General features: G+C 34.7%; 1 protein-coding gene across 14 annotated transcripts in view; it reads left to right on the top strand.

Annotated features, from left to right (window-relative positions):
- Positions 1-14,555, top strand: part of MEIS1 (Meis homeobox 1) — a 166,090-nt gene that overhangs the window by 124,931 nt on the left and 26,604 nt on the right. For all 14 annotated transcript variants that reach the window (XM_087948923.1, XM_087948987.1, XM_026668459.2 and 11 more), the window contains one exon: positions 8,892-8,968. In XM_087948923.1, coding sequence (XP_087805049.1) covers positions 8,892-8,968 — 77 coding nt within the window. The remainder of the gene's footprint in view (positions 1-8,891; positions 8,969-14,555) is intronic.

Genomic DNA, 14,555 nt, shown 5'->3' with positions numbered 1-14,555 from the left:
ATGAGGACCCCCCCAAATCATGTACCAATCTCAAATGGAAAATGCAACACTAACCAAGACCAATGATGAAAATGTCCCTGAACTGAATATTATTAATATTGTGAGATAAAATTGGGAGAGACCTTGGAGGTTGTCTAGTTTAACCCCATACTCAAGCATGGGACCCTATCTATTTCAGATAAATCGTTGTCTAATTTCTTTAAAAATCTCCAGTGGTGAAGCACCCACAACTTCTGGAGGCAAACAGTTTCACTGATTAATTGTTATCTCTGTCAAGAAATGTCTCCTTATTTCTAGGTTGGTTCTCTCCTTGATTAGTTTTCATTCAATGAACATCTCATTGAGAATTTAGGCTTGATTAGTTTTCATTCAATGCTTCTTGTTCTGCCTTCAGGTGCTTTGGAGAATATCATCCAGTGTCATCCAGTGGTGGGATTCAAATTATTTTACTATCGGTTCTGTGGGTGTGGCTTGGTGAGCGTGGCATGGGAAGGATCTCCAGTCAGAGGTGGTATTTGCTGGTTCTCCAAACTACTCAAAGTTTCTGCTACCGGTTCTCCAGAACTGGTCAGAACCTGCTGAATACCACCTCTGGTGTCATCCACATACTGATGATACTAAACTCAGAACTGATAAGTGACTTCATGTAAATGTTAAACAAAAGAGACACCCCACACATCCAGCGGTCAAGGTCATGCTAAAGAAGAAGGTAAAGTCTCCTTCGACTTGTGCTTGATTCTTGATGTCTTTGTGGAAACTTGATATCCTTCTGTTGATAAAACAAGTGAAGTGGTTTGCTGATGAATGTTTTCTTCAGTCTTCCTTCTAACTATAGCTCTGAAATTCCTTTGGCGTTCCCCAAAGAGATTTTTCCCAGGCCCATCTTGGAGAAGAGGCCAGCAAGGTGCTGCCATCTGTTGAAGCATATTTGGAATAAGTTATACAAAAGCGTAAAGAGCACAGTAATTGGTAGAAATGTGCATTTCTTTGTGTATGGATACAGTGAGTTCCCAACAGATGAGCACTTCCTTTGTCACATAAGACCTGGAGTCCAAAAAGTTTGTATATGTGTGCACATGTGTGCATAGAAAAGAGCAATTCACTGCTTGTGGAGCAGAGAACTTTGATTTATAGCATGGGATTCATGGAAAGCTATCATTAAAGATGCTTGCCTTGCCCTAGCATTCAATGATTTTAATATGCTTTTTATAAACATCTGGTATTTCCTGGACACTGTTTCCGTTCACTGTTGCATTGAGCCCTTCCTTACTATCAACCTGATTTGATTGCTGTGTAGGTGCTGATTATATTTAACCTCTTTTGTGTGTAAGCAATAGGCTTTTCTTATTTACTATGTGCAGGCTGATGATTCTTTAATAGTAGGAGGCTTTAATTATTAGAGCACCTTTTATTTCTTTTCCACTGAGATGCAGAATATAACTATAATCAGTAAGATATTGACAGCATTGAGGAAGTTCATTATTTTATCATCCAATTAGTGGCAACCTTGACTGATTCAGAAAAACCTGAGCAGGGTTGGGCCATATTAGTATGTGAATTGAAATCTCTGGCTTAGAAGGAATGACAGAAAAATGTGCTGGAAGAAAGCAGTATCAAATTACCTCCACATTGTTGCCAAAAAAAACACAACCCAGATATATCTATGAACTCCTTAAGCGCTGAACTAGAGTTAAAAAAATTTCATCTTAACATATGTATGTGTCATTTTGCCCAAGTTACAATTTATATGCCTGATTTATTTCAATGTAAACAGATTGTATACATGAGAACAGACATATACAAAGACACATACATGCACACAGACACACATATACATACTGTATAGAGAGAGTGCAGATACACACACACAAACACACAAACATATGCATATCCACACAGAGACATATTCACAGATATTTTTGTATAAGAGAAAAAAGGAAAGGATAAGTCACTTTAGGTTTGCTTCCACAAAGTATTAAATTATTTATCATATATTTTCCATATCTGTAAAAGGACATTTCATCATTGCTTTTATTTAAAGGTTTTCTGTTTTTAGTTTTTTGGGGGGGGAGCAAAATTAAACTTTTATTTTTTTCATCAATTATAACAGAATGCAAAATATTTTCTGCATATTTTTCTGTAAATGGGAAAAAAAGAAAAGCAAGCTGTTGCTTGGTTCTCTTTTCTCTTTTAATTTTCCATCCAAATACTACTAAGTGAGAAATAAGAAAGCAGGCTGAACTCTTATTATTTCATTTATAGTGTTTGAAACAATGTTAGGAGACACCGTAGTTGTCCTTTTTGATTTGCCTTTGTATTAGGAGGCAAGGACTAGACTAGTATAAATTCAAGCTATGTTCTTAGACTATACTGTGCCCTGCTTTTTTAATGCAAATGAGAGGCACAAAATGTCTCTTTGATAATATGCAGTCAGGACACAAAAAAGGTTCATTCAAACAGTAAAAGTAATTCATGAAGCTGAAAAAAGAATAAGAAAGCATTATGATTTAAAACAAAAAAAGTCTTCATGATGTATTATAATGAAGATAATTTTCATGAATTAAATATTCCAGAAGCAAAACATGACAAAATAGTATTACTAGCTTAGCTCGATAGCAAAAAGAAAAAAGTAAAAGATTCAGCACTGTTGAAAGTTCCATTCATTTATGAAATAATGTTCACACACCCATCACAGTATATCCTTAATATATGAATTATTTAAATGAACAGCTAGTCAGTTAATCTGTGCATTACAACTGATGCAGCAATATTAAAGCAAGACAAAAAGTTGCACAAAATTCAATATAATTCTCCCCTCACATGTTATTTGGGATCCAACAGAGATTGAGATCAAATGACCATAAAGGATACAACTTCTTCATTATATATTCAAATTTATCTCAAGCCAACTTTTTTGGGTACATCAGTTTATTTCAAACAAGGCAAAACCTTTTTTTATTAAAAGCTAACACAAATTCAATGAATGCTGGCAGCATTTTCAATAAACAGCTTGTGTTTTTCATTGTCATTTTATATCTTTTTAAAATACAACTTGCACTGCTAATTCACGACACTTGCTTCTATTTTTTCTCGTTTTACTTTATATCTTGGCCAAGAAATCAAGTCTCTGTTGTAATAGAATAATGGAGTTAGAATTTTAAGGAAGGTAATTTAGAATGTTAGAATGTATACTTTAGAATTACACATGCAATTGCAAAAGGTCTTTCTAGCCCTGTGGATATGATTTTGCAATGGATTATATAAATTTAGGAACGTTATTAACATTAAGGTTTTGTGGGCTTGAATTGTGGAAATTTTTGTGAAGGACTGTACATGGCAAACTAGTATTGATGATATTTCACTCTGGCCATAGCCAGGTCCTCCAGTTGAACATGGGGGAAAAGAACATCCCTGCTTATTCTGTGTTAGATTACCACTCTTAGGTATCTGGATTTCCCCACTCCCATCCCTTAGACTTCAATTTCTACAACCTCATCAACAGGCCAATAGTAGATACAATACATTACAGTACACCAAAGAGGGTCACCAGGGCAAGGATATCTGAAACAAGATTATCTCTGTTCAGATATCTAACCTTGTAAAAGGCTTCTAGGCTACAGAGGTCACTTGTGCTTCTACAACGAAGATGGATCAATGAGCACCTCTAAATTACAAATGTGATCCTTTTAAGGAAAGTGTATAATAGTTAAAACCATGTGAGACTCAAGCAGAAAACCTTCTGGAATTGGGTGGCAAAGTACCATTTCAATTCTTTGTTTACACTATTCTGAGAGGGCTATGATGCACAGAAGCTTTTAAAACAATGAATTTAAGATGCTGCAAGAGTTTCTGTTGTTATTACTCTGAGAAGGGAATCAGTCATGCTCTTTTTTAAATACAATTTCTATTAAGAGTTTTGAACAAATTAAACTTATAGAAAACTGAAGCCACGTTTTCTTTTGTATATCAAGTATTGTTTTTCCAATCATTATCTTGGCCTGTCATTTGTAGGACTATCTTGGGTACTTTCTCTGTCTTTTCAGATAAAATTTGGTTTACATCTGTCACTTCTTCATTAATATCTTTTGGATATAGTCTATTCATAATAGCAGATATCATTACCAACATTGATGATAATGCGGTTACTACTTCTGCTCCATTCTTCAAATACCTCCTTTAATGTTTCTGATGTTATAATGTTTTGGGTCATTTACTAGGTCCCAATATTAACTAACACGAAGAATGTTTTCCCATTTTTTTTCCTTCTGCTTCGATGCTTTAAACCAGTGGTCACCAACCAGTGGGCTGAGGACCACTGGTGTTCCGTGAGAAAATTTTGGTGGTCCACAGAGAAATGTCATCCCCACAAAGACTCATTTCTGGTGGGGTTTGGGGGAGAGAAAGAAAGACTTCTGCTGCTTCCGCTGCTTTCCTTGCATGAAGTAAAAAGTCTCAGCAAAGTTAGCCAGAATAAGTTTGCTTCCCATGAGAAGCTATTCCGTTTTATTGTTATTTTCACAAACATAGTAAAAGTCAATATTCCAAATTCATCTGGACTTTGAATTCACTTGTATCTTTCTTAGATCAAAATGTTATTTACCTTTTTGCTGTTTATTTATAATTATTTAAGTTTGCAAGCTTGTAATTATTTTTCTGTTGGTCAGAGTTGAAGATAAGCTCACCCTGACGACATTTAAAAATTGTCATTCTGAAGGGGCCTAATAGCTTTAAGAAGTGATAAGAAAATGAGGCTTTTGAATTTAGTTGTGGTTATTTGCTCTGTTTTCCCAGAGATGCCTTCAATTTTGCCAAAACTCCCCTGCAAGCCACTTGGAATTAGCCTTTCTTGTTTCCTTAAATGTGTCAATGTACACTATATTCTGAAATGTATTGTATAACTAAGGCAGTCATAGAATTTATTTCACTTGATTAAAAAGTGGCCCATAAAAGAGGCCTAAAGCAAGAAAGAGGGAGCAAGGACACTGATTGGCAAAAGAAAGCTCAGGACCACATTGGCTGGAAACATGTGGAAGACGCCTTCATCCTGCAATGGGTAGACAACCTCTAAAATGATGGTGATGATTTTTGAAATAGTATGAAATAACTTCTGATTTAATCTTAATGAATGTTAGGAAAAGCATTTTTGATTTACTGTTGAATAAATAATAAATTCATAAAAGTCACTGCTATCAGAATTCTGTTGTGAAGCTTGAACTGAATTTGCTCACCTGGAATTTGAAAGGTTTCTATATACAGAGAGAGGGAGGGAGGGAGGGAGAGAGAGAGACGGTCCTTTCAATATGCATTGGATTGATCCTGGGAAGGGAGCATAAATCTGACCATATATAATCAGTGTTTTATAGCTTTCCTCCATTTTGAAAGTGTTAATGCAGATCAAATGAAAAACATTCCAGAAAGAATAGCTCTGGCTACTGCTCTGCTTTATATATGGTCCTAATCACTAATTCTTATTTTAAAATCTAAATGTGATTTTGTTTTCTCTTCTAATGTGTTGCAGCTCTCCCAGAGACTTGAGTGAATCCTTTCTCAAGTTCCATCTTGATCAATTGTGTGCAAATAATTAAGCTTTTAAGAGATAATGGTATGAGGCTAATGTACACATCAAAAGTAAAGATTTCAAGTCACTGTTTATTGAACAGTGGCCAAATCTCCTTTGATATCTTAAAGTGATCTCGGTGATAAGTATGCTTCTTAGTTAAAACCAGTGGGATGTTACTAATTGACTGATTTTAAATAGGATTCCCTTCTTTGGAACAATAACAACAACAACCAGATGATTATGTAAAGTAGGAATGACTGATAGATTAAAATCTGCCACTCTGCATAATGAATTTCCACTGTTTTAATGTTAAAATAGTAGTTATCTGGAATATCACCCATTCTTATGCTGCAGCCTTGTAGCCTGTAGCATGTGCTTTCCTTGCCTCAAGGATGAGAAATCAGCAATGCTTTGAATGTTTTTAACATGGCCTAGCCTGTGGCATGTTCATTCTTGGTCTATTTAGTGCTGTTCTTGCAGTGTAGAAGGAATAATTCTTACTTCCTACAATAATGGTATTATAAAAATTAATGTTTCAAGCATATGAAACATTTTGGATTTTTTTTTAAAGAACCAGCCTCATGATTTTTTTCCTCTGGGAGAGATTATCTCCATGAAATAATGGCTTTCATGTGATTATCGCAATTACAGTTTTTTTCATGAAACTGAACATTGATGTTAAGCCAATAACCAGACAGTGGGGGAGGGGAGGAAAGAGAAGCATGAAAGAAGGATCAGATGACTGAAAACATACCACAATTTGAAATAATTTTGTTCTAATATCTTAGTATACTTAGGCATGCGGCTGTATGTGCATGCATTTTGTTTAGAGTAGTTATATTATTCAGATGGCTAATTTTATCTGTTCTTGCACCTATTTCAAAAGGGTCCAGAACAATTGAAAATTGGTTCATGGAGATAGAATTCTCAGTCTCAGTAGCTTGAGGCTATCTCGTACATTTTTGCTTCCTGCATGGAATTAGGTATAGGTTGCTGAGTTATATAAAACTGGATCTGTTGCAAGGTGGTAAAGAAATATGAGAAAGAAAATGATTTTGAATATTAGATTAAGCAGCAGTTACATCTAAGTAAATAAAGCCCCATTAACCTGAGTGTAAGCTCCCCAAAACAATTTGAGAATATAATCTCAAATTTAAGAAAAATTACAATACTACAGAAAATGATCAAAATGAGTCCAGTGAATAGAACACAATGGAATAATAACTGAGTTGGGAGGGACCTTGGAGGTTTTCTAGTCCAACCCCTTGCTCGAGTTATACCATTTCAGACAATTGACTGCTCGGTCTCTTTTTAAAAGCCTTCAATGATGGAGCACCCACAACTTCTGAAGGCAAGCTGTTCCACTGGTTTATTGTTCTCATTGTCAGGAAAATTTTTCCTAGTTCGAGGTTGCTTCTCTCTTTGGTTAGCTTCCAACTATCTTGTCGTGCCTTCTAATGCTTTGGAAAATAGGTTGTTCCCCCCCACCCTCTTCTTTGTGGCAGCCCCTTAAATATTGGAATACCCTAGTCACCCCTAGTCCTTCTTTTCACTAGACTAGCTAGACATATTCAATTCCTGCTACCATTCTTCAGTGACAGCATAGTTTGATAATATCAAAAGCTAGGGCCATTAATCCAATCTTACAAACTATTGTAAAGTGTGGACAACATAGGTTCCTAGGGAATGAAGTGATCCAACGCCCCTACAACCATAATTTCTGAGTGCAGGTTGTATCGATTTCCACCATCTTGTAAGCCTTGAAATAGATAAATGCAGTTCAAAAACAAAACAGAATATGCCTCATCTCAAAACGTATGGAATCCTATGTCTATATACATAACATAGTTTCCATACTATGAATCTTGGTTCCCGCAAACTAGTGAGTTCCAGATCACTGGAATTTTCCCATTCTTGTCTTAGAACTAAACTGATAAGTACTACTAGAAAAAGTGAGCATTAACAATAGGGCTTGACAAATAACTTGCAAGTGTCAAGTGCAAGGTATTTCAAATATCACATAGTCAACATTTCCAGATAAAATGTTGGAAGTCACAAGCAACCTAGAGGGATAATTTACTTCATTTTTCTTGCATAATGAATCCCACCGGTCCCATGTTATCTTTGCAGGTAAAGTTATAATTGGGGAGGAAGAACCGATTGTATTGTTGGATATTATTTTAAAAATGTGAATCTTTGCATTATGGCCTGCCAAAAGCTTATACTAACAAAGCCAAAGACAAATGATCAGTGCTCTGAACCTAAGAAACTGGCAACACTTACATTGGAGACTCATTTATCATAGAACTGTAAGGCATAGTAAGAAGTCTCCAATGTTTATTTTCTTTTACTATTTCTCTAAAACAATGTATATAAGCTACTTTTCATGTAAATGGCCTGTAGCTGCACAGCATTTCATCTTAAAATGTACTTGCCACAATATTTATTTATTAAGGCAAATTTTAAAATGTTGATGTGGTTATGATTTTTGTATTTTTTTCAGGAGAAAATATGAAAAAAGCATTCATCCTTTGATTATTATTTTTTAGAACTAAAAATCTTTAACTTTTTTGAATTATGGTTATAGCAATGCCAACACTGGGTGGTATTTTTTTGATTGAAAGATGAACTTCAAATTTGGCTAATAATTAGCTGAAAACAATATTGCCTCTGAGTTCTGTCTTAAAATGTGTATAATTTCACTTTAAATTATATCAGTATATCAGCATATAATGAACTCATACAAACATGAAGCTATGGAAAAGCAAGAATCTTCCTAAACTTAGTGCTGAAATTATCCCAGCAAAAGTGGAATTTCTGATGTATTATTTGTATTCCTTAATCTTAACAGCAGTTGAATTCTGAGCACTTATACAGTCACTGATTTTAATCAAAAGTTAGACAGCTGGACAATCATTAGAACAAAATGCATTCAAGAAAGAAATATGCCAAACATTGGTATAAAACATGAATATGAAAGAAGTTATTTATTCCAGATGCAGAAAGTGACAGTAGGCATGAGTCGTTTAAAGAAGAGTTAAAATTTAGTTCTGGCACAACTGTCTTAATTTAGCATCAAAGTACTTGTATCTCGGGCAGTTCTTTCTACACTTCGCTAATCATTATAATTGACTTGTCTTTTACTGCCATTAATTATATGATGTAGTAGTCCATTAATAATTATGAGACTGACACACCTCAGCATTTTCATCTTTAATTATAGATACTACATTTTTATGATTCAAGAAAATGGCTAATAAAACTGTTTAATAAACACCCACACTATAGATACATAGGTAGAGATACTTATGCATATTTACTTGTCCTACAGCACCCTTACCCTTCAGAAGAACAGAAAAAGCAGTTGGCACAAGACACAGGGCTGACAATACTTCAAGTGAACAATTGGTAAGTAATTATACTTCAGTATTTACCTAGTATCAGAATTACAGCCTCTGGCAACTTGCAGTTAATGGTTTGCATTATGATGATCCACCTTTTAGTAACTTCCTTTCTTTCCTAGTTTAGGATGGCAAATCCAACATTAGCCCCTAGAGAATGCTTTCAGCTCATGGAGCCAGTGATTTTGTTCTCCTTGTGTTATCCCAATTGGCTTTTACACAGCAGTGGAAATAGTTTCTTTTTGTAAGTGTTTGTATGGTGATTGGCTAGAATGGATTTGTTTTAGACCACCTTTCATGAAATCAATTTCTCAACAGCTAGGAAATTACAAATGGATTGACCATTATTATAGTTATTTCATACTCATTTTAGTGTACCGTTTCATGCAATATTATTCAGAATTGCTGCAGTTGAATATAGAAGCAGTCTAAATCCTTTTAATGTCTCTCAAGCCATGAGGGAGAAATCTGGTTAACATAATTACTAATAAGCTAATTAATAAAAAGAACAAGCAGAAATATAAATGCCCAAATCTTGGTTTAGGAGGGAAAATAAATTTTCTTAAAATATATTAAGTTTTTATTGTTTCTAATAGTATAGCTCTTAATGGGGGGGGGGGGTTTAAAAAAACAATTTAGTGTGTTGCATTTGTTCATGATATGAAATGCGTGCTTCACACTGAAACAGCATTTAAATTATATTGAAATCTAATGCTGTGTAAAATTAACTGAATCTAATTAATTGTCCCAATAATTTTAGATTAGTGTTTACGATATGGAAATCTTATCGTCTTTGAAGTAATATTCAGGAAATGGCCAAGGCAAGCTCCAAGTATGATGTGAAAGAGATCTAGACAATTTTTTTCTCTTACTATTCCAAAAGTGTCAGAGATTAATATTGCTGAGACTTTGATTACAAGGGTAATCCATTTTAGTGAATAAATTTGGTTTTGATGGTTTATTGCACCTGCATTAACCAGCTTTTCACAGAGACAGAGTGACTAGAGACCAAAGAGAGGGGCTTCAGATATATTAAACTCTTATTATAGAAAATGTAATTTCTGTCAATATAATCCCATGTATTCTTCAATTTAGTGCTTTGGAGATAACAAGCTACTTACAATATATTTGCCTTCAGAGGATTAATTCACAAAGTGCTATCTGTAAGACACAGACAGGCTCATATAATCAGAGCTTGTAAAGGTTATCAATTGGTGTGACCTTACAGCAGACGTAGGAGATCAATTTGCTGTAGCCTTTTAAATATGTTGAACAATGAAATCAGAGAATGCTTTGTGCACTGATTTACTTATTTTTTTGAATTCCAAATAATAAATAATTATGTGTTAACCACTAATAAGGACATCAGAATATAAACCACACTTGATGCAAATTTATTGTAAGAACATGCCTGGCTTGTACGTCTGTATCTCGCTTTGTTGGCTCCTTCAAATGGGTATGCAATTTTGCAAATGTGTAATGCTACTTACTTACAAAGTTTGCTGAAATTGCTCTTCGTGGGTGAATTATAGCATATTGCACCCATGCATTGGTAAAAACACAGAAGTTTATGATGAGGTTATCATAGTTTCATCTTCTTCTGTATAAATGGGAGAACACCATTTGGACATTTGCACATTTGTAATGCAGTGTTGTATCTCTATCTGGATATCTCTGGTCTTCTACTATAGCAATCCTATCTTAGTAAGAAATCTTGTGAAATCTTGTGAATGTAAGTTTTCAAATATGGCCCTTATGTTACACTGAATCATCATCATTTTGTATTTGGTTTCATTTTTTTTCTACTTCTGTATCAACGGCTATAATGTTGCTGTGATTCAGTGCATTTATTTTAATATTTCTTCTGTGGTGTTATGTATGTAAATAACCTAGTAAATATTTTCTTAATGGGTGGGGTTTAATAACCTAAAACAAAATGTTAAAACATGAGTTATTTAAGAGTCGCATTAAAAGGGATTAAAAGCCAAATTAAAATAGAATGGCCAAGAAATAAAGGGAAAAAAGATTGCCGAGTTCATCAGAGTTCAAATGAGACAAGGCATGTTGGTTAGAGCAGGAATTTAGAAGGTAGTTTTTGTTAGGGCTTGTACCGCTTTATTTTCTAGCCCTGTTTGAAGAACTCAGATCCCTTGAAGTGAACAGGTCATATTCCCTGAGTCAGGATTGGCTAGAAATATATAAACTATATTGTATGTTATTATAAGCTTGTGAATTATTCTAGCCTTCAAGGATAGATTTGAAACCTAGATAATATTCTATCAACAATTATGCCGGGTATGACTAACATGTAATATCCTAAGGGAAAACAATGTGGTTTATGATAGCTTCCTAAATACTTCATTTTAATGAATTCAAAGTATTTCTAAATAGTGTTGTGCAATTAGAAAGCCTGTGTGATACATCTGGTCTCTAGAATTTTTTTAAAAAAAATCTGACTCCTGAGCAGCTGAATATTCTAAGCTGAAATTCTAAAAACTCATGGCATTGGGCACATATATCAGACAACCCCTGGGTGAAGTATTAGGGCACTTCTCTTTGTACAGGAACATCCTGTGTCCCAAGGCGGAGGTTAGAAAAGAGCCGCCCTATCATTAGGCAGAGTGACTACGTGTTTGCTTGCATATCCAAATTAAAAGCCCAGAAGGTATAAAGCTATACATGCACTTAATTAGATTCAGCTATACATGCACTGGACTGCCTACCCTGTATCATCTGAATTATTCTGCCATATGCAAATGAAATAGAAACAGACAACATTGAAATTAAAATTCAGCTGCTAGGCTGGATGGTTTCTCCATGAAGAGTTTTGGTGAGGGTGAGGGCATTGTAGAAGTTGCCTCAGTTAGCAAAATGTCTTGGAGTGCCCCTAGATTAGCCTCTACTTTCAAGAGTAAGGCACCTGAAAGAGAAAGAGAAATGAGCTTCGCTGTCAGCACCTATACAACTTAAGCCAGTACTCCCGGGCTTCAGATGCTGTGCTAAAACAAGCCAATACAGGGATAATATGTTTCATGAACAATTATGTGCACTGTGACTATAGGTGTTCATTGTTCAAGGTATGACTCTTTTCTCCGACATCAAACAATTAAGATGGCCTTAAGCAAGCCATTCTCTCTCAACTTTAGCCTTCCAAATGCAATTTGGCAGGATCATATAGATTTATCTTAGAGGTTAGATTATATTACATTATACATTAAGTTCCCTGTTAAATTAATTTAAAATATTTTTATAGCAGCTTATGAAACAGTTGACAAGATAAAATTCAAAGCAATAAACTAGAAAGTGGTTAACTAAAATGAAGTTTACAACTCCTACAAATTTTTAAAGCACTATGCAAATTAGGACTGTATAAAGCATCCAAAAGATGTGCTTGCAAAACTTGTTAGCACAAGTGGAACACTTTCTGTGCGTGTACATGCAGACAGTCTGGAACAACGTGTGAAAAATTTGTGTGAGATTTCCACCTTTTTCAAATGCTTTACACAGCTCTAACACAGACTCTAAGTCATCAATTTGTAATTCTGCCAGTTATATATTCTACAATTGTAGAAAGAAGAATTAAGCTCTAGATCAGGGGTGTCCAACCTTGGCAACTTTAAGACTTGTGGACTTCAACTCCCAGAATTCCTCAGCCAGCAAAGCTGGCTGAGGAATTCTGGGAGTTGAAGTCCACAAGTCTTAAAGTTGCCAAGGTTGGACACCCCTGCTCTAGATGATGACATGCCCAAGGCAGCTATCTCAAATTAATAGTAGCACCTATTGTACCAGGTTTATGGATTGCCCTCTAGGTGTCTTTCCACTGAGCTGTGCTCTGCCCTTTTTGCCTGTTTTTTGGAAAATACTTCCAAGTGGTTAACATAATTTAGTTCAGGGAAAGTAATTAATGGCTATATCGTAGAGAACTGTACAATTATTCTTTTTTTTTTCTGCAAGAAAAATCTAATCTATAGACTAGTTTTACCTTGTTTAGTTGACACATAAATGATTTGATTGTAATTCTCTGAAATTTTTTTCTTTGTTTAAATCTTTCAAAACCTGTTAACAACCATGAACAATTTTATTCTGATGAGTTAGTAAATGTTGCAGAGATTAAATGAAGTCTGAATGGCAGCTTGGGTGTAGATAAGTTATGAATGATTGCAGTATGGCGTGTGTGTGAATACATGAAATTTACATGAAAAACAAAGTTTGTGACTTGAGAGTATGCTATTTGAATAAAAAATATATTGGATTTGATGGCCTCCTGAAAGAGTGAAGATTTTTCAGAATGCTTTCTGAAAATACCTTAAATAATTTATTTTGATATATCTCAAATTTAAAGTAACAGTTATCCGTGTATGTTGATTTTCTTTCAGGGGTTTTTTTTTTTGGTGGTGGTGGGGGGCTTATAAGATCACAAGACTGCTAAAACAATTCAAAATGCTTCAATTATTTCAAATCAGTGAAACACTGGAATATTATAACATTATAGTTTGAGTTAAATTTTCAATTTATACCAGATATTTCCAATGAGAAAACAAATGCTTCTAAGCTCTGAATCTGACATATTCAAATAGCAGTAAAAGTTTGTAAGGCAAGTGTTAGGATTTAGAAGCATAAGATTTTATCTCTATGATCAACCTCTGAAGCATGTAGTAGTCATTGGGAAAGAAACTAAAAGAACATAAAATATGGTTGTGAAAAGACCCAGCAGGATTAGCTTAAATATTTTGTTATAACCCGCCCCCGTCCCCCAATTCTTCAGTTTTAGCATTATGCTTCCAGAAACCTTACTAAGATTTATGGGAAGATTATATCCATCTTTCTTGCCATTCTGATGCTCATGGATGCATTTGGACCCTTCCCAGGTCTAATTTGTTTTGCTTTGCTTATTGTTATTGTTACATTTATTGATTTGTTTAACTGGTTAAAAAAAAAATTGGAAGAAGGCATGTTGTAAAACAAAATGCCGACTAGAAGGGTTGTCTTTGTTTCCAAAAATGATTCAGTATCCTGCATATACTTCAGATGCATCTTTATAAAAATTTGATTCAAAAATAAAAAGGAGGAGGAGGAGGAAAAATAAGCATCTGAAGGAGAGGAAATAATGGAGAGCATCCTCCTGTTTCTTTTCTTTGAATCAGGTATTTTGTGACTTAAATACTTTTATTAATGTAGCCATTTTTGTGAGAGTGCTAATGAGATTGTTCCAACATTCTATATGCGCTCACTTGTCTAGAAAGGTGCCGGAGACCCCTCTTTTAAAACAGCGTTCTTATGAGAACCAGTATGATAACTAGTTAATCATTGTTATCCAAATACTGCAGATGAAAACATTGCATGAAGATTTGATACTCAGATTTCTACCAGGTTTTTTTTTTTTTAGTAAGCTGACTTGTAGATTGCTGGTCAGTATTTCCCATGCTCCTCCTTCTCCCTTGTGCTTTTACTTTCTTTAATTTAGCTCAACTCTGATCTGCTTATTTTCCTTGTCCTTGAGGTTGAAATTGTTTTTCTGAAGCCCACCTATTGGCATTAGTGAGGAGGGGGCTGTCATGGGAAATAAGGTAGTAGCAGATCTTTCTTTCTTTCTT

Source organism: Notechis scutatus, chromosome 1, assembly GCF_049901735.1.
Source record: "Notechis scutatus isolate UNSWTSFEM ecotype Mainland chromosome 1, rNotScu1.2, whole genome shotgun sequence".
Classification (NCBI taxonomy): domain Eukaryota; kingdom Metazoa; phylum Chordata; class Lepidosauria; order Squamata; family Elapidae; genus Notechis; species Notechis scutatus.
This window is presented reverse-complemented; position numbering and strand designations above follow the sequence as displayed.